Here is a 20,082-nt window from a genome sequence, read left to right on the forward strand (position 1 = left end):
TCCTAATTGTTCAGGAGAACATTGTTACATTCCTAATTGATCTTCAAAGTCATGGACTTGCAGTCTCTATAAAAGTGAGGACTGCACAGAGTGGTCTAGACAAAGACCAAAGACCAGGCTTCAGACTAGTTGGGGTCTTGGTGGGGGAGAATAGAGCACCTTTGAACTTAATATGGGAAATGAGGCATCACTTTCTAGAATCATTTAATGTTGAATGAAGAATAACAATCTGATGTCTCAAACTAACAGATAGTCCATGTCGCTTTTCCTCCCATCAAATGAAGTGAAAACCTTACTAAACCTTTTGGCTGGTATTGACAAATACTTACAGTTCTGATTTTTCCCAACAGAAGTACAAGTTTTTCTCCTGATTGCTCTGCAATCTTACTAACCTTAATCACTAGTTTTATAGCAAGTAAAAAACTGTAAAGTTTACTAAAAATACCAGTACCTTATTGCAGAAGAAAACCAAGAATAATGATTCTTAGTACTCAGCCTTTGGAAATAAAACAAACAAGCAGAACTGAAGTCTGCTCATACCTACATCTATCCATATCCATGAAGTAGTTTGTCACCTTTTCAGAGCTATCTCCCTAGACCACCTAATGATTTTTTTCATCTCTGAGCCACTTTGCCACCAAGTGGTACACATAAATCTATCTCTAAAAACCCTGTACAGAATTGCCTCTAGTGCTGAACATACCTGCTTCTGGTCTTTAACTAACACCCCTTAAGCGCACTCTGTTCTTCCCACTATCATCTGGGGCACAAATGATCTGGGATTCTGGCATCTATAGTGTGCAGAAACAAATGTTGACCTTCAAGTATCATGCTGAAGCAAGACCATGAAAAGCTACACATAGGACTTAGTGTTTTGTCAGGCTTTTATACTGGAAACCTAAGTGGCAATGGGAGAAGACTGGAATTCTTTGTGTGCCTGACACACTGTATTATGATAACCCATAGCAGGGATACCATATTAACCTCAAGAGCTGAAAATGTTTGCTAGAGGAAAAGCTTCAGACAGACAAGCAACAAACAGAAAATTCAGGTCTTTTCTGAAATGTTACATTTGCATAACCTCTTTGTTTATAGAAAGCACCCGTCTTGCTCTTGGCATATTTCACATTCATCTGCAGTCCCATCAGGATCCCTTGATTTCTTGGACTTCTATTGGAAGATGCAACAACAAGGAGCCATGGCTGGGGGACAATCCATGCATGGTGCGTGCCAAAGTACATGGAACTTTGACAGTGTGCCTAGATGCATAACTGTATGACAGCCTCAATCAGGTGACAGCAACATAGGACTTACTGTTGTGTGAGGCTTTTATACTGGAAGCCTAAGTGTCAATGGGAGAAGCTTGCAGTAACACTTGTAAACACCCCTGCACTTCAGCAGATGCACAGACCATATTGAAATACATGCTGCCACACTTTTACTCCTATAAGTGAGATCAGAAGCACAAATACCTTCCAGTGCTTCAGTCTTAACTTGGATTATATTGTAGACATAACTATGAAGTTAGCTGGGTGTAACAGCATATCCACCCCAGTCCTTCACAGTATCATCCATGCGGTGACTCTCTGTGACAGAAGTCAGGGTGGCATTGCTTTAAGAGCATTACCTGTACATTACCATTCTTCATTCACTAGAATACTTCAGGGTCAACTACAAAGTAGCATGTCTTGGATCCCAGTGGCAGCCAATTCTATAGGTGGCTGCCGCTGGGTTTATTGTGCCCAAAAGAGCTCTCTTTTAGGGCTGATACACGTTTTAAACACTGCTCATCACTTGCTGCTCTGTGGTCTCGTATTTGGAACATAGATAGCATTGAATGCCTGCTGAGACAAGATCAGTTCCTCCTCAAGCAGAAGTAATTTACAATCATGAAAACTAAAGAGAAATAATTGTTTATAGCAAACTGCTGCTCACATATTCAATTTCTGTTGAGGACCAAGGATTCATGCGGTTGTTTTGCCTTCTGTGTATTTCAAAATTATCTTAATAATCAATAGATAATGCATGTATTAAACCAACACTTCTCCCCATTCAGCACTTTTCCTACTGTGCCCAAACTCAGCCCAATTAAAAGTCCACTTAAAGGAGAGGAAAAGCACCCTTACCTGCCACACTGGCTCTGTGTGCTTTGACTTTGCACAACTCTTGTAGCTGGGCTGGGAGGTTGTCTTCAGGTTGTAGATGGCTACGTTGCCGTCATAGAACCCCACTGCCATGAGGTAGGGGTAGTCATTGTGGAAGTCCAGGCACATGATGCCACTCTCACTGCTGAAGATATACTCTGGGAAGGAGGGGTTCTTCATGGTGTAGAGCAGGAGCATCCCCTGGCTCTGTTTCATTAAGTCATCTAAACAAGGAGGAGCTTTGCTGTTAGATCAGTTTCCAAGATTCTCTACAATTTGACAGCACTCACCTATGCCTAACACCCATCTGAATGCAAAGACATGTGGGAAGGACATCTGTCACAGGACCAAATAGTCTTGTTGGTGTGCCTACATCTGAACATCCTGTCCTCCATTGATATGCCATCCTCAGGACAAAGGGACAATGTGCTCATGCAGAAAAACTACCGTTCTGGCAGTTTTTTCTAGGAAAGAGACTTGAGAAGCCTTGGAGAAAAAGTGCAGAGTTAAAAAGAATCTTGTGGGCATTTCTTTCTTTGGGCTAGGATTTCACTAACATTGCAGACATGTAGGCTGAACCAAGGATAGTGGCATGTCAATTTCTATATCGGCAATATTTGATATTACACTGCTTCTTCAAAGAAAACCATTTCATTGAAGTATCTGTAAAGCATTACATATAACTGTAAAATGCACAAGTCACTACAGCTTTATTTTCTGATTATGTCCAACATCTCCTCCTTGCTTGGCACAGAAGCTCTCATTTTTTGCCAAGACTTTCAATTTTCTTTTCTATTTACTTTAATCTTTCCTTTGCACTGCCTGAAATTAGCTCTCCCTATTCTGAACAAGGCCATCTTTCTTTTGTGCTTCTTATTTTTATCATGATGTGTTATTGCCAGGAGGGGTTTGGTTTTTTAGTTGTTTGGTTTTGTTGGTTTTTTTTGGGGGGGGGGGTTTAGTTTTGGGGGGTTTTGTTTGGTTTTTTTTTTTTTTTTTGCTCATCTAAAGAACAATTCCCAATTTCTTTTAGAAAGGAAAAAAAGCTGTTGATGTTTTTCCACATTGTTGATGTAAATGAGCTCTCCAGAAGCAAAGAAGGAGCTTTCCTAATCTACAAAAACAATGCTTTCTGACAGCACCCTAGCTATCCCTCCACGTGCTTTTTCTTACAGTCAAATGCCCGTGGGCACACAGTATGCAGCAAGCAAATATACTGCTGCCTGTGCTCCAAGTATCCACTCTACATCCTATTTCCAGAACAGTCATTTTCTTTTAAAAGTGCTTCTTACCTTTCTTAACATTTTGACCAGCCTGCAGGATAAGGACTTGGTAAATGTGTACTCCAGTGATAACACCAACTTCAGACACCTCTCCTTGGCAGCAAGCTGATCCCAAATCAGCATGCACGTACAGACTTTGCTTACCTCAAATATATCAGGGCCACATAGAGGACATTCAAAGAACCGGTAAATAAAAACACATCAACAAAACTGCTGCTTTGCATTTGGATTGTGCAAATATTCTATTTTCACATTCTATTTCTCTTTGTACATTTGAGCCAAGCAGAAGGAATGGCTTCCTTTTTTTGCAGAAAGGTATGATTTCAGTGCTGGCATTACAAACATATTGGAATCCAAATAACATTTTTAACCTGGGGAAAGCTTATTCCTAGAATTCTATCTGAAAAGGAAGTGATTACACTTTCTCTAGCAGGAAGTATAATAAATTGTCCTTTCAATTCACAGAATTTTTTTTTTTCCTACCCAGGTAATGTCACTGAACTTGTATGAAGTTGAGCTTCAGCCATGATAAGGATGAATCCACTTCTCCTCAGGAGCAAAAACACTTGGGAGGGCTGTGAAAATGACCTACCAGGCATGACTCACAGCAGAATGAAGTCAAATTAGTAAGACAGCCTTTGAATTCAACCTATTTCATGCTCTTATTTCTCTTGGAGTGTGCTGACCAGCCAGGCATATTTCTAAAAGGTCTCTGGTGTATATTCATTTTTGTACCTGTTGGCACTGTGCTGAGAAGCCTCAGACAGCTGCTCCCCATGCTCCCTACACAGACAGCAGAGGGGACACCCCTTCTGAGGTTGATTCAGCCGCCAAAGATCTGAATTGGGCTTTGGAGGTGCTTCTCTGTCCCCTGATCTGGCAGTAACATAGGCCGGCCACATTCCTCAATTACAGACGACGTAGCAGGCCTTTACCGGGTAAAATAATTCAGCAGCTTTAGCAAGTCCACCTGGATGTTAACCAGGCAGGGGAAAAACAAGTTCTCAGGAAGAAGCTCTGGCAGAGTGAAACATGGGATTTACTTTGCAGACTAAGATACACATATGCAGGTCTATGTGTGGCTGTCTGTCTGAGTGCTCAGTGTCTAAGATTCTGCTATTAGTAGAGATCCGTATATCCAGTTCACTGAGCATAGAAAACCCACCTTAAAGAAGAGTCCTATATTGGGTCCACTGATTTATTCTCTGGGCTCCACAGACTGTAATGGCCAGCTCTCTACTAACTGCTAATCCCATGTTAATCCAGGATCTGAATCCTACTCACTATGTCCTTTATGTTATGAAATATTGCAGATGTGAGTTAAATCATAGATGTGTGAGTACCGCACATAGATGTGTGAATACCGCACATAAGTCTGAATAATATGATTGCTAAAGGACAGCCTATTTCTGATGAAAGGCAAAGCAGTGGGAATAATCCACAATTAACACTGAAGCATGGCACATAAATATCAGTAAAACAGAAACCTTCTAAGAGCAGGCATATAAATCCATTTCAGTAAAGGGTGAATTCTCACCCAAAGTACTAACTGAGACATATTGAGATGTTCTTTAATAAATGAAAAAAGAATGGAATTATTTTATTAGTGATATTCAATGTTCCAGGAATGGCAGGGCCAGCATATACCCACAACAGCATATTGTCACATAGCTTTGAAGCATGGACTTTTCAAGAGAAAGGTGTTTCATTAAAAACTAGCAGAGCACTGCAGTGTGCCCCAAATCCTGTGTAGCTGGTCTGTCAGGACGCAGGTAGCTCACTGAACCCATGTTAGAAGACCATAAGGCACACACAAAGCATAGGGTGTAGACCCAAGAGCTGGTAATGGCTACACCACTGCTGGAGGTGAAACCTGCAGCTTCAGATTGGAGACAACTGCTCTGAGCTGCATGGATGCACCAGCATGTACTGAAAGAGCAGAGAGCTTCTACCCCACGCAGGCCCACAAAATGCATACTGGTACACGGGCTGGAGACTAGAGATATTAGACAATTATTCTGACAATCAGTGCCAGCAGGAGTTATTCTTCTCATCTACAGGACAACACAAGGCAGCACAGCAAGAAGAGGATGTGAACAGACTCTTGCTGTAATTAGGAAAAGTGTCTTATCACAATGGTCCTCAGTGTTCACCTGAACAAAGGTTAGATTTCAGACCCTGACACATAAGAAGTGTATGTGGGGAGAGAGGTTTTCCTTGTGAAGGATGTAGATAGCATATTTTCTGGTCTCAGCCTGGAGAACTGAGCCTGTAAGCTTCTCATGCAATCAGAAATAAGTTTCAAACCAACCATTACCGCTATCTAAAATATTCATTTGCATTTGTATTTAAGGCTGGACTGATTCAACCCAACCCCCCAGGCTTATTTTCAGAAGAATAGTGATTTAGCGTTAACATAGTACCTCAGAATATGACTGTGTTATCACCAAACAGTTCATGCAAAACAAAAATCTGAAAAGCATCTAAATCTTTCATTCTGATATGTCTGTTTTAACAGATTTTTCATTTCCACTTTTCCTTAGCTGAACTTAAAAGAATCAGCAAATGTTCAACATTAGATCAAAATATGTTGTTTGATGGACCATGAGGTTTTCCTCCATTTCCTCCAAAATGATTAGTGGCTGAACCAGCATGCTCAATGCAACAGTATCTTCAAGTTGAAGCTACAATGCTTGGGGTAAATACTGCATTCACATAGTAAATCTCCATGGTCACCACTAAAAGGTATTTTTACTACACAAAAAGCCAGTGCTACAGTTTCTTTTGTGACAAACTGGCAAATTTAAACTCTTCAGAGGATTTAAAACCCCCAAAACTGCACCCCTACATCTTAGATCCTGTGACACATTGTACATCAAGTCCATCAGCCGTCCTGCTGACACGGCTTGGGCCAAGAAATCACCCATGCTAAAAGGAACCATGGCTGCTTAAAATATGTTCTTTCTCCTCTGAGAGCTCATCTGAAAAAAACAGTGGGATGGAGAAGCACGGCTGTGAACAGCTGCTTGTTTCTGAGCATCACAGCTGCACAAGCCCATCTACTCTCCTTTCTAGTTATGCCCACACTTTGAAAGCTTGCTGGCTGGGGCTCTACCCTTTAGGCTTGGATTTCTAGAGAAGCAAAGGAAGGGGCTGGCTGTGCTTCATACCTGGTTAAGTGATCTCCTCTGGGACAAAGAGATCAATTTCAAAAGCAAAAATGCTGGTACTCAAAGAAATGGCTCAATCTGTTTACTTGCGTTTCAGATATTTAAAATGCAGAGGACAGGAAAAAAGAAAAAGGTTGTTTGCAGGCCAGCATATTTCCTCAAGCAAATTATTATTATTATCCAGGTCTACATGACCCTGAGCCCAACCTAAGAATTTGGTTAGCCAGGTGACTGAACAAGTCACAAACTAATGAATTCCCAATGCTTTTTTTTTCTATCAGTGAACAAAAGCTGTGCAGCATGGCACCGAGCACAGGCTAATCTAACCCACTATGAAACATGCTGGCTGAGCTTGCACTGCTTCAGCAAGATTCTATCCTGGCTTATTTAAGTAGCTCTGCCAACTCCACACTTTGCTGCGGTCGCAGTATGGATGTGCTGTAAGAAAGGAAACAGCTGGCACTTCGAGCTTAACTGTATGCCAATAGTTCAGAAAAATCAGCGAAGAACAAATCTTTCCAAGGAGCTCAGAGAATCTGGGCATGTGCTGAATGTGTTTGCAAAGGCTCTTGAGGAGTAACAATAGTAACTGGAACTTTTATAGCACATCAGAGTGCCTGTATCCGCAGCACTCCTTTTTACAGCCAAGAGAATGACAAAGGGCAGTGGAAGGAATGGAGAGCCAAAGGCATGACAGCAAGCTGAAAGAACAGTGAGCAGAACTGGGACTTCATTGGCCTCTGGTCATGGAGGCCCCATTCCAGGATCCTTGGGAAATTTAAGCTGGGATCACCGACACCCATTCTGTTCCTATTCCTTAAAATGCCCAGAAGTACTTGAGTTCACTGCTGTATTGATACAAGCTCTGATCACTATGGATATGACTGTGAACCATGCTGTGGGCAGGGAAAACACTAACAGTGAGCTTTCAAAACAGTCCCTTTCCAGAAAAGAAAATGTTTTGAGAATTCATTACTTCATAGCTCAAGGCCAGAAAGCCTGGCCTCCTCCGTTTCACAGCTCACAAATATTACTGGTATATCCTGTTTTGAGCCTGACAACTTGTTTTTGGCGAGGATCTGCATACTTCATTTGAAGATCTCAAAAGACAGAGAGGCCACCGTTTCATTTTGCAGTTTGCTTCAATGTTTAATCGCTTTGAATGATTAAAAAGCTGCACCTATTTCCTTATTTGACTTACCTGGCTTCCCACTGTTAATTCTTATAATGCCTATCCCGACTGGATGAAGGACTTCTTTCTTATCTAGTGTTTTCATTAACGTACTTTTAAAACTGAACACTACTTTCAGCATACTTTTGATAACCTTCACAGCCTGAACTCAGAAATCCCATTCATTTTCACCACCACTGCATAGGGAGGCTTGCTCAGCAAAAGGCTGGGAGCCAACACAAGCTTTGCCACACCAGTCAAAGGCACTGCCTTCACAGCTGCAAAGAGAAAGCTGCTTCTCAAAAGATGTGAAGAAGAGTGCAACATTAGGAAACTTTCCACAGATATGTGGAGGACATCATATGGATAGAACTTATGGTTGGGCCAGACAAAATCCACTTGCAGAACAAATTTCAACTAGATATTGTCCAGTCTCCACCTTTAGGGCACCTTCTCAAATCAGCTTGGGGCTCTTTACTGAACTATCTACAGTTTTTCTGCATGCCTTGAAAAACGTTGGCTCTAGAACCAAACACAATATTCCAGTATCAGTCTCACCAATGCTTAAATCATATCTCTGCTGCTGCTCAGGATGCCCTGCTTGCACTCCAGGATCATGTTCACCCTTCTTGCCAAGATGTCACATTGGGAACTCAAATTTATCACTTATCCACAAAAGTCTTTCTTCCGTTTTTTTTTTTTTTTTTTGTAGAGTTGCTGCCTTCCAAAACACAGTACTCCTCCTTGTTTAGAGAGGTATAATGTTAAATTTGGCTGCATTAGAATGCATTTGGTTTGAATAATTTCAGCTTACCATAAGATTAATCACTCTGTATGACAGCCCTGTTCCCAGCATGATTTACAACTCCACCTGCCTTTTCATCAGTCACATGTTTCATCTGCTGTGTGTTTATATTTCCATCCAGAGTACAAATGAAGACAATGCCTAGCTCCAGGGCCACCACAGATCCCGACAGCACCCCCTTTGAGACACTGTCTTAGATGACATTTATGTATTTTCTGACATGTCAGTGGAAGTTGAGACCACATGTGCTGGGACAAACTCAGTGAGCATGGGCACTTCCCTCCCACCCAGGGAAATATGTACGCTCTGGTTAGCAGTGTTGACACCGCAAGATCTGCAGACTCTGAGCAAGCCCATCAATGCACTGCAGGCAAATTGTAAATAAGTTTAATTTATGCTGATACAGATGTTTGAATGTCAAATTTAACATTCTGCTTGATAACTTTCACAAGATGCTGGGCTAATTCATAGAATCATAGAATCACAGAATGGTTTGGGTTGGAAAGGACTTTAAGATCATCCAGTTCCAACGCCCTGCCAAGGGTAAAGATGCCACTCACTCGACCACGTTGCCCAAGGCTCTGTGCAACCTGGCCTTGAACACTGCCAGGGATGGAGCATTTACCACTTCTCTCTGCAACCTGTTCCAGTGCCTCACCACCCTCACAGCAAAGAACTTCTTCCTTACATCTAACCTGAACTTCTCCTGCTTCAGTTCAAACCCATTCCCCCTTGTCCTATCCCTCCAGTCCCTGAAGAGTTCCTCTCCAGCATCCAATATTCTTGATCAAGTTAATATTGTTAGCTGGGGCTCTGCTTATGAAGCACACAACCTGCAGTTTGGAAAGGAGAGGTTAAAAAAACCCAGAATTTCTAAATCATTTGGACATTTTATAAAAGTCAGAATTGACAGCTGACATGGCATGCTGTAATTTATATACATCCTGAGGCCATGTGACAGACCTAATAACTGCTATGTGCCTGCACATCTCGGAGGCAAGACACACCTTCAGAAGCAGGGATGGATAGGTACAAACAGCCTTTAAGAAAACACGCTGTTAGGTATGTTTGCATCTTACTCTAAAATACAGCCTGGCAAAGTATTACAAGAAAGACCACAGTTAACCGGGCCAACAAAACCAAAAGATTTAGCAAAGGCTTGGAACAATGTGCTGTTTGTTAGGGCATGTGAAAGCAGAGGCTCAGAGCAGATGAGGGGAGGAGAGAAGGAGGTTAAAAGACATAGTGCCTCTGTGAAAGCAGGAGGAGGATCTGGCTTGCAACTCAGCTCTCCACTGGTTCACATAAAGGAGAGCAGGTGAGTGCTGCAAAAAGAGAAGGAATATGCAACTGGGATGAGTTTACAATGCTGTAGGTAAAAACAGAGTTTTCTCGTTCTGATCAGACAGGGTTTTGAATGATAGGTCTAGCAGGCACTACAGTTTTCTTTTTTAAATGAGATACTCATAGGGGCTTGGTTTTACAATGTAAATAGCAACTGTGCAACTGCCCACATGTTATGAATGCTAACTTCTATTCTGAAGATACTCAAATACAATCGAGAGTCCTTATCTTTATCTAGTACAATAAACGTGCAATACTATCAACAGGGAGATTGTATTCCACACCTTGCAGTGCCAAGATTAGCTACTGTGACCTTGATCATTTCTTCTCTATACTTCGCACAGCACTTCTGTGAATACACACCACAGATGAGGGAGGAAAACAGCCACTGATAAGGGCTACAAAAGTTCCATTTATCAATCAGGTCAAAAGCAACACTCTTGTTTTCAGGAATGCATTTATGTTTTGATTCTCCGCTAGACAGTAAAAATCTCATGTAACTCGCTCCCATAGCGCCTCAGAAACAAGGGAGTGAAAGACACTTCTTGGCTCCAACATCCAGGAAGAGGCAGAGCACTCGTCTGGAAAGCTGGACAAACGCTAATCCTCCCATTACACATCTGGCAGCCATGGGCACAACTCCTGCCTTTCTTATTTCGGTCGACTTAAGGCGCAATCTTGATCGTGTTAGTTATTTAATAGCTGAGGCTCTGCTTCCTCTATCCCCGCTCTACAAAAATCCGGCAGGCTTCAGAGCACTTGCAGCCAACTAAGTATTTAAGAGTGCCATCAAGCGGCCAAGTGGGGGTCTTCCAGGAGGCACACACTCTTAGAAATCCCCAGGATCATGCAACAAATAGACCTGTACAAATGTGCTGCCTTTGGATGATCACAGCAGCCTGCTGTTACTGCAAACAAGCCAGGCTGTCACCATCTCAGTATTCCTGACCTGAAGAGCTCTGAGAGAGAGGCACAGACGGCAGGAGATGCTTGTGTATTCCGTAATTAAAGGACAGGAATGTCAGAATTTTATGGTGGTGCAGTGGCCTCTTGAAAGCAGACAGATGCCTGATGAGATGGACATACACAGCCCAGACCATGAAGCAGGCAATTAGAAATGATACTGCAGCTCAGAACTTTTCTGAAGGCATTTGGCAGAAGACCTAGTTTTGAACGAGGCACAAAGAAGCAGCACAGTTATAGACACTGGCCAACCTGCAGGAAATTTTGCACAGGTATATACTTCAAGAACAATGAATATTAAGGGCAGCCACTAAAGCTCAGCCCCTACCCTGTTTGCAGCAATGGTTAACATAAAATGCTTAGGGAACTGTATAAAACCAGGATATAAACCTTGTGATATCTCTTCTAGAATGCTGTCTGGGCCCCTAGAGATTTGTGGTGAAGCATCTTCCAGGTCCCTAATGGTTCTCTTCCTACCCCTCTGTGCAACCAGCTACTGATCATTAACCTGGACAGTATCTTCCAGTATTCATCTTTGTATAAGGAAGGAATATATACCAGATACTCAGTTCTTCTCACAGTAATTTTTTTCCCTTTGGTTTGCTTTTATTTTTAGCCCATGAAATATCGTGCATCTCAAGTAGATATGTGAAGTGTATGACTAGTGGTTAGTGCAAATGGGTTCTAAGAGCTACTAAACGTAGATTTCAGAGAAAAGCCATTAGTTTTCAAAAAAACTGGATGAAAAAGTAACTTTCATATTTGTTAGTCTCAAAGCCAGTTCAGAATGTATATGGCAACAAAGCAATAGCTTTCAACCCTTTAATCAGATAACAAAGGCAGGGAGATAAGGCAATTACAGCAAGAAGAGAGAGGATCCTTCAGGGTGAAATTTCTAAACAGCAACTAGCTGTTTGGAAACCAAGGAATGGAACCGGTCTGAAAGGTTGACATAAAGCACCAAGTATCTATGCAAACTGGGGGCCAAATTTCGACTCACACTTAGATATAGAATCATAGAATCAACTAGGTTGTTACTAAGGGGCTCATCTACACAGTTTTTGAACACTTCCAGGGACAGTGATTCCATCACTTCCCTGGGCAGCCTGTCACAATGCCTGATTACCCTCTCTTGTGAAGCAATTTTCCTAACATCCGATCTAAACATGCCTTGGCACAGCCTAAGGTTGTTATCTCTTGTCCTGTTGCTTGTTACTTGGATAAAAGATAAAAAAGGAAAAAAAGAATCACAGAATAGCTGAGGTTAGGAAGCACCTCTGGAGAGCATCTACTCCAATCCCCTTCGCCTACAGCACAGTCAGGTAGATGGCAATGCCCAGGTCTGTGTTAAGTCAGGTTGTCAGTACCTCTAAGGAGATGTCTCCACAGTCTCTCTAGGCTGTGGAAATACTATTCCATTGAACAACCACCCTCACAGTAAAGAAATTCTGTCTTGTGTTTACAGGGACTTTATCTTAGTTCATGTCCATTGTCTTTAGTCCTTTCACTTGATAGCACAGAGAAGATTCTGGCTTCAGTTTTTTAGTCATTCCCATCAGGTATTCATACACACAAGAAGAAACTTTCTCTAGTGACAGCCAACTCTATAGAGTCCCAGCTCTGGGAAACCAACCACTACATAAGCCAAACCAGACTACAGTTCTGGTCAAAAGCACCAATTCACTGTGATAGTTAAAGGAGAGTTTAGCTCTCCATTACTTCCTGTCGCCAACAGCCAGGCTGCTGCTGGACAGCCTGGTTTCCCTGCAGCATCTCTGCAGAATTGAACAAAGCCTGGGACTGCATAGCACCTAGAGAGTATATGCTGCTGTAAATCACCACTCTACTGTCCTGTGTGAGCCATGGCGGGGAAGAAAGTCCACTTGGGTACCTCCCCAGTATATAGAAGTGTTGCATCTGGCCCCAGGTAAGACAAAGCTTAACTGCCTGGGATACTCAACACAGCAAAACACTCAGATACTTCAGAAGGCAAATACCTCGTTACAGTGTGAAATACAGCTCCCAGTGCTCTGCTGGGGTGATCCTGCTCTTCTAAGCACAGTCTTAGAGCTTGGATGCAAAGACACAATCACACAGCACCAAGGCTGCACAAGGAATGCTGAGCCAAACATCTCCAAACTTCAAAATCCTTGGCTTCCACAATCTGGCATCCACAGTGTCAGCACTTTGAGAATCTTCTGTGCTGGCTGCTCTTTTAAGAACTCACCAAACAATAAAAAAGCTGATACAATTGACCCTCTACAAAGACCTCTTAAGCAGTGCTGGAAACCACTTCATCAGGCATCATTTGATAGGAGGAGCTGGAGAATGCAAATGAATCCCAGCCAGATCTTTTATAACTGGAAGAATTTGATGAAAATAACTCAGGACTGAGTGAGCTGGCAATAGATCTTGGAGCAATACCTGCTGCCTTTCTTTTATGGCAGGTGAGATTCTTTTCCAACAGCAGTCACTGTGAGCAGTCTCAAGTTCTTGACACAAGAAAGTTGTATTCCCCTTATCTTACAGCTAGGAAAACAGAAGTGTAGAGTAGTTGATGAAGACACAACTCAAAACCCGGTACAGGATTCACCACTTCAATTCCTCACTGATAGAGATTTAAGCATTCCTGAATAATTTCTTCCTACCTTCCTTAGCTGACTTCATCCCACAATATCCTAAACCTCATTTTTATCCTCTCTCACATATATTACAGCAAAGAGATATCCTTGAGGACAAAATATGAAGTAGTCAGAATAACTAAAACAAACCAAACAAAACACTTCAACCCGCCACAAGATGTGCAGTCTCTTATACTGTTAGCATGGTATAACTAGTGTTAGAATTTTCTGAAGAGTCACAATTTGTTCTGCACTTATTTCACAGAATCATAGAATAGTTAGGGTTGGAAAGGACCTTCACATCATCTAGTTCTAACCCCCCTGCCATGGGCAGGGATACCTCACACTAGACCATGTCACCCAAGGCTTTGTCCAACCTGGCCTTGAACACCACCAGGGATGGAGCATTCACAACTTCCTTGGGCAACCCATTCCAGTGCCTCACCACCCTTACAGTAAAGAACTTCTTCCTTATATCCAGTCTAAACTTCCCCTGTTTAAGTTTTAACCCGTTACCCCTTGTCCTATCACTACAGTCCCTAATGAAGAGTCCCTCCCCAGCACCCCATAGGCCCCCTTCAGATACTGGAAGGCTGCTCTGAGGTCTCCACGCAGCCTTCTCTTCTCCAGGCTGAACAGCCCCAACTTCCTCAGCCTGTCTTCATACGGGAGGTGCTCCAGTCCCCTGATCATCCTCATGGCCTCCTCTGGACTTGTTCCAACAGTTCCATGTCCTTTTTATGTTGAGGACACCAGAACTGCACACAATGCTCCAGGTGAGGTCTCACGAGAGCATTTCTTCAACTGTAAAAATTTTTGAAGTGTTCCTGATAGAATCTTAACCTGAGGTGTCCTCTAATATGAGTCAGTGAAGCTTAGCATCCAGATATTCCTGGGTATGTTTGGACAGTTTGTCAGCATAGCAAATATTAACAAGCATGAAGTGGATAATTGAAAACCATGATTCAGTTCCCTAAGCAGGGAGCAAAATGCTATGTTGAAAAATACGTGGTTTTGTTTTGCAGCAGGTAAAAACCACAAGTAAGCTAAGAAGAGTTTGGACATCTCACAAGTTTTCACTCTGATGAAAACATTAAATTAGATAGATTTCCTTCAGGGTTTTACTGATCTGCTCTGTTGAAAAATGATCCTCACTCATCTCCAGAACAAAAGACTAAAGAGAAAAGACTTTGAAGAAAAACTCTTTAATGGGGCCTTACACAGTTTCTTTGTACCATTCTGCCCTAAGAATAATGACAAGCTATCTAACTTCAGGAGCTTACAAAGTAACTTACATATTGCTAGAATTAGTGATGGAATGAGCCCAATGCAGATTTATATATTCTAAGGCCAAAGGAGATAGTTGTGATGAATAAATCCTGTATTTATTTCCTATGCTTAATTACTTCCACCATTAAAAACTCAATTTATTTCCAGCTTTCTGAGATTTCTGAATTCTAATTCCTGTTGCCAGAGTCTGTCCCAGATGAAAAAGTAAGATGAAAGAGTAAGATACATCCTTTCTTTCCCTTCAAGTGGGTAATGGACAGTAATCTAATCACTATTTAAACTTCTTAATAAGCTAAGTTGAGCTGTGTATTTCACTGTAAGGCAGAGTTTCCAAACATGAGCCATATTGTGGCTCATCTCTCAATCTTTTTCAACTTTAACATCCACTTTGAACACCGAAATGTTAATAGCTGGATACAATATTCCAACAAACATCTCACCAGTGCCATACACAGAAGTAGCACTTCCTCTCTCCTGCTGTTCTCTAGTACATGAATGCATTCAGCATCCCTTGCAGTGTTGTAAGACACACTTATGCAACTGCTCTTCCAGATTTAGCTGGAAGATTTTATCTCAGAGTGTACATCAAGATAGGAAAGTATTTTCAAGTCCAATTTCATAACTGACAGGAAAAAAGAAAAATAACCATGGGTTGCTGCTAAACATCCTGACCTCTCTTTTCCTCTGCTGTTTTTACTTCCCTCCTCTGTGTTCTAACCCCAGTGACTTTGTGCTTACTGATCTGGCTGAAAAAAACAATCACTGGAAATGGCATTGTCATCTTAAGGTACTGATGGTAATATTACATGCATGAAACACTCTATATAATCAGCCATTCTTAAATGACATCTGCAGAGGACTATGTCTCTAAAGCTGCACGGTGACCCAGCTCTCTAACAGGATACTAGCCAGCAAAGACAGGGAGATGACTTATCAAGCTTCCTGGTAGGAGCAAGGGATGGTTGGGGCAAGTTAGTGGTTCTCTAAAACAGGATCATGGTATGATGGCACAAGTCTGGAGAAGCAGAAATCCAGGTTGGATAACCTCTCTGAAAAAAAAAATGCCTCTAGAGTAATTGTCCCTTTATGGGAATTGCTGGAATAGAGTCTTCTGTTTCTAGGACTGCCCTATGGGATCTAGAATCCCATAGGTGAATGAGATGAATGCAGCTCTGGATATATGCTGTCTTCAGTAAGGCCCTTGGCTTTTTCAATAAGAATGGAAGCAGCATTCCCTGATCTCATCTGGGAAGACACAGACAGTCAAAGCAGAAAGGAATTCAGACACCACAGCAACGGAGACCATCCAAGTAACTAAACCAGGCAGGCAGAGTTCCTGCCCCCTCTGCAATCCCAGGTCACCGTAGAGGAGTTGTAACATCCATTGGCTCTGAAGTCAGTCTAGACAGCAAACAGATATCTTCAGCCCTGGGCAGGAAGGCAAGAGCACTAGAAACCAGATCTGCTGGGAGAACTGCAACACAGGTCACCCAAACCGTAACTATTTTTACCTTAATCCTTCCTGCAAGCCAGGTTTGGCCTGGAAGAGGGTTGGATCTCCTCATTAGTTTCATTATAACTGCTAGATGCCACAGCTTCAAATGCATAGTAGAAAGCTGACCTCTGGTGTCGGAAGCAGGGGTATAGAGAGAAGATGGCAAGAAAGGCAAAATCCTGTGCTCCTGAGCACTGCTTCTAGTCTGTGTAGTTCTCTGGTAAGATTCACTCACTAGCATCGCTTCAGACAAATGAATAAAACCAGCTGATGAATGAAAGCAACATGTAGCAACAGGCTACAGTGTCTGGCAGTAGTATTGCTGGTTTCATTTCTGTGCTTTCATACCAGTTCTTCCACAAAGCATCTAATCAGCTGATGCTGTACAGCAGAAAATTAATGGTTTCCTCCAGAGCAGCCTCATGATGCCAAACAGCATGGTGAGATTGTTTGTAAATATTTGATTAGAAAAAGCAAGTAAAATTGGCATGAAAACATGCAATAATTAATGCTATCCAGTATCCAGTAGGGATATTTATAGTACAGAGGTGATGCCAGCCAACATTAACACATGTGGTACTTCACCAGCGACTCTGCCTGTAGAAAGCCAGCATTCCCACAGATTCAGTCTGTAAACAGCTGATTGACAGGAGCTGGTATAGTTTCCAGGGGATCCACTGGGTGTTCTGCTCTACTTTGTTTCTATACAGCACACAAAAGGGAGGGCACTGGAGCATCCTCAGAGACGCAGGCACTCAGCCCTCTCTTTGCCCTCTCTTTAAATCAGGGGACAGGGCTCAGGATGTGAATAAGCCATGCTTCCTTGGTACTCAGTGTCCTTTGAAAATCTCTCAACAAGGAGCAAAATATATGGCCAGTCACTAACCCATGCATGTTTCTTTGTGGATGTTTTCATGCAACAGAACGCTATTTTGGGGAGGTATTCCCTTGCAGGACTCTCTAAAGTCAGTTTAACATCACCCGTGATGAGCTTCAAGGCCCCCTGCATGCCCATACAAGGTGCTGCCATAAGGCAGCACAGTCACAGGAGAAAAACCTCCCCTGCAAGAAGTATGTGTTTTTCCGTACCTACCTGCCTGAAGTGGGAAATCCCTCATCTGATTTCCAGTCCAACCTCTGCTCCTTTACATCTGAATTTCAGACGTAACAAACCCTCTGGCAAGGGTGTCAGGTCCACTCTTGCAAGTTTCTTCTCCAGCAAGTGAATCTGACAACCCTGGAACAAACTGCCTAAGAGGAAATAAAAGCCCCTGTCGTTGTGAGCTTTAAGACACTGGTCTTCAAAGTGCCACACATTTCTCAGAATCCATTAGGCAGAATTAAGCCTGTCCTGATATAAAGAAATGATTTCTGGAGGCCCACTCCAGCCTGATTTTATATCAGTCTTTAACTTCATACTTTGACTTTTTTATGAAATCAACACTTCAACAGTCATAGATTAAAATCAAACCAATCTGCTAATTTACAGTTCCTTCCAACAAACAAAGAAAAACCTTACATTGTAAGGCAGAAGGCAGGCATTATCAGATACCTTCCCAGTGAAAACAGTAGGCTGATTCTGATCTTGTTTATGCGAACAGAAATTAGATATAATGCTATAGCCAGACACACTGGTAAATCTAGGCATGAAATCAGAATAAAACCTAGCAGTATTTTGGTTATTGCCTGATTGTTCTCTCCTACCCATCACAGAAAACACCAGTATGGTGTGGTAAACATCCCAACTGACAGTAAGCTTTCATTCCCTAGCTATCTTGGTGATCACATATGGCTTTCAGAACTCCTGCTCTGCAGCTGCTTGCACAAACTGACAAGAGTTTCTTTTTCCACTTCAGCTGGAAGTCACATTCCCTCCTGTCACTTAACTAATACTGCAGCTATGTAAATACATGCACTAACTGAAAGACAAAATGCATGATTAATAGTGCAAATGGCACCCACTGAGTCTTGGAGAAAGCTGACAATTCAAGAAATAATAGGTTTAAAATTGGGAAAACAATAGCTTGTTAAAATGTGAATCAGTTGGTGGTCAACATAGAACTGACTGTCATATGTAAATTAATTAAGATTTCCTTTTGGTGGCACCTTTCTTGAAAGTTCAGTTGCAATCATTTATACAATGTTAGCACAACTCAAGAAACAGAATTAGTATTCAGGCTGGGACTACATACTGTCGGCTGTAATACCATATGCAAGAAATAATAAGAATTTGTTTCAAAGGAGAGAAGGAAACTGCAATTTTCAGAGCATGCTGTGAAGTCTGGAAGGATTAGAGGCTGTCAGAGATCCTATAGTACAAGAGGCATAAAGGAAGATGCTAAGCTCTGATGCTTTTAAAGTATAGTAGATCCCAGTGGGGCTTATGGTTTGGTTGGAAATCTTGAAAACCCTTTTGCAAATCTGAAAATGTATTTCAAACTTTCCTTTGCAAAAAATTAATCTTTCCTTTGCAAAACTAGTACTATGAGAATACATATTTGGAAAATTACATTAAAAAAAATCAGCCACAACAGCTATCTGATCATAACAGATGAACTAAAATGGCTTGAAGGAAACAAATGAACAGCAATGATCATCAAACTAAAAAAGCTGGACCAGATCTGTTACTTAGGAGTGATTTCTTACTGTATTCCAGGGATCAGAGTGGAGCTGTGAGCTGGTCACACAGGAGTGCAAAATGGCAATATCTGTCATCAGATTTGCATACCCATGAGCCCACTGAGATTCTTCTTAGGTCACAGAAGTCCATTTATTCAGGAACCACTGCCTCTGCATTCATGAGGGGATACATTCTCACTGCTTAGAGAGCTGTGCTAGGCATCCCATAGACAGAAGCCACAATAGGGATGTTAATCCCTGAAAGTTTATCAGGACTGCTGCAATAGCAGGAGTATTTTTTATTCCCAAGCCTCAGCTTCAATATTACAACACAAGTTTTGCTTCTGCTTCGTTTCCGAACAAAACATTGCTAAGCTCTCATGCCAGTAAAGGGAAGTTTTAAAACACCAAACAGATTCCACCCTGAAAGCACACGAGGCAAATAAAAAGTAGTCAAGCCTTATCATTTGTAATAATCTCATGATTCCGAGAGCCTGCCTTGCGATCTCTGAATGATCAGACTTGGCAGTACCATACCACCCTCAGGGAAAAACTTCCTAACTACCGAATAAATTTTCTGTATTCCCTGAAACATGAACTCCCAATGCTTATTAGTATTACCTTTTCTGCTTCTAGTTCTTTCTGTTTTCTCACTTTCATATGTCAAATAGCTTTCTGTGAAGACATGATAAATACTTACATTGCATCCAAAATTTAAAATACGTTATTTTTATCACAGACAAGGGCATATATATTCTATTGCTCCCTGTCTCTTTAACTTCTATCCCACAGACTGCTTTAGAAGGTCTGATTGCTGCCTCTGCAGACCACACGTACAGTGATTTATCTTTTCCCTATCTGAGAGGAGACAGATAATTTCAGCTCAGGGCACAGATACAAAAGTATTGTCATGATATAAGGTAATCTAACCCAAACAAACTGATAGGAGCATCATGTTTGAGGGTACATAAGCATTATAGCTGAAAGATATTAAAATTTATTTCAAGCCAGTATATCCACTGTATCTCAGCCACACATCAACATGCTCATTAGGAATTCCTGCAGCACCTTCCACATCACAGGACAGAAACAAGGACGTTTTATATACCAACCCCCTCAACACAAAATACCCTCTTTTACTCTCAGGGAACTGCTTGCCAAATTAAAGACTTCACTC

At 41.8% G+C, this 20,082-nt stretch overlaps 1 protein-coding gene across 3 annotated transcripts in view; it reads right to left on the reverse strand.

The window, feature by feature from the left end:
• The window catches only part of DNAI1 (dynein axonemal intermediate chain 1), a 151,634-nt gene that overhangs the window by 81,630 nt on the left and 49,922 nt on the right, over window positions 1-20,082 (reverse strand). For all 3 annotated transcript variants that reach the window (XM_065662725.1, XM_065662726.1, XM_065662727.1), the window contains exon 13: window positions 2,127-2,368. In XM_065662725.1, the coding sequence (XP_065518797.1) occupies window positions 2,127-2,368 (242 nt within the window). The remainder of the gene's footprint in view (window positions 1-2,126; window positions 2,369-20,082) is intronic.

This window comes from Lathamus discolor, chromosome Z (genome assembly GCF_037157495.1).
Source record: "Lathamus discolor isolate bLatDis1 chromosome Z, bLatDis1.hap1, whole genome shotgun sequence".
Taxonomy (NCBI): Eukaryota; Metazoa; Chordata; class Aves; order Psittaciformes; family Psittacidae; genus Lathamus; species Lathamus discolor.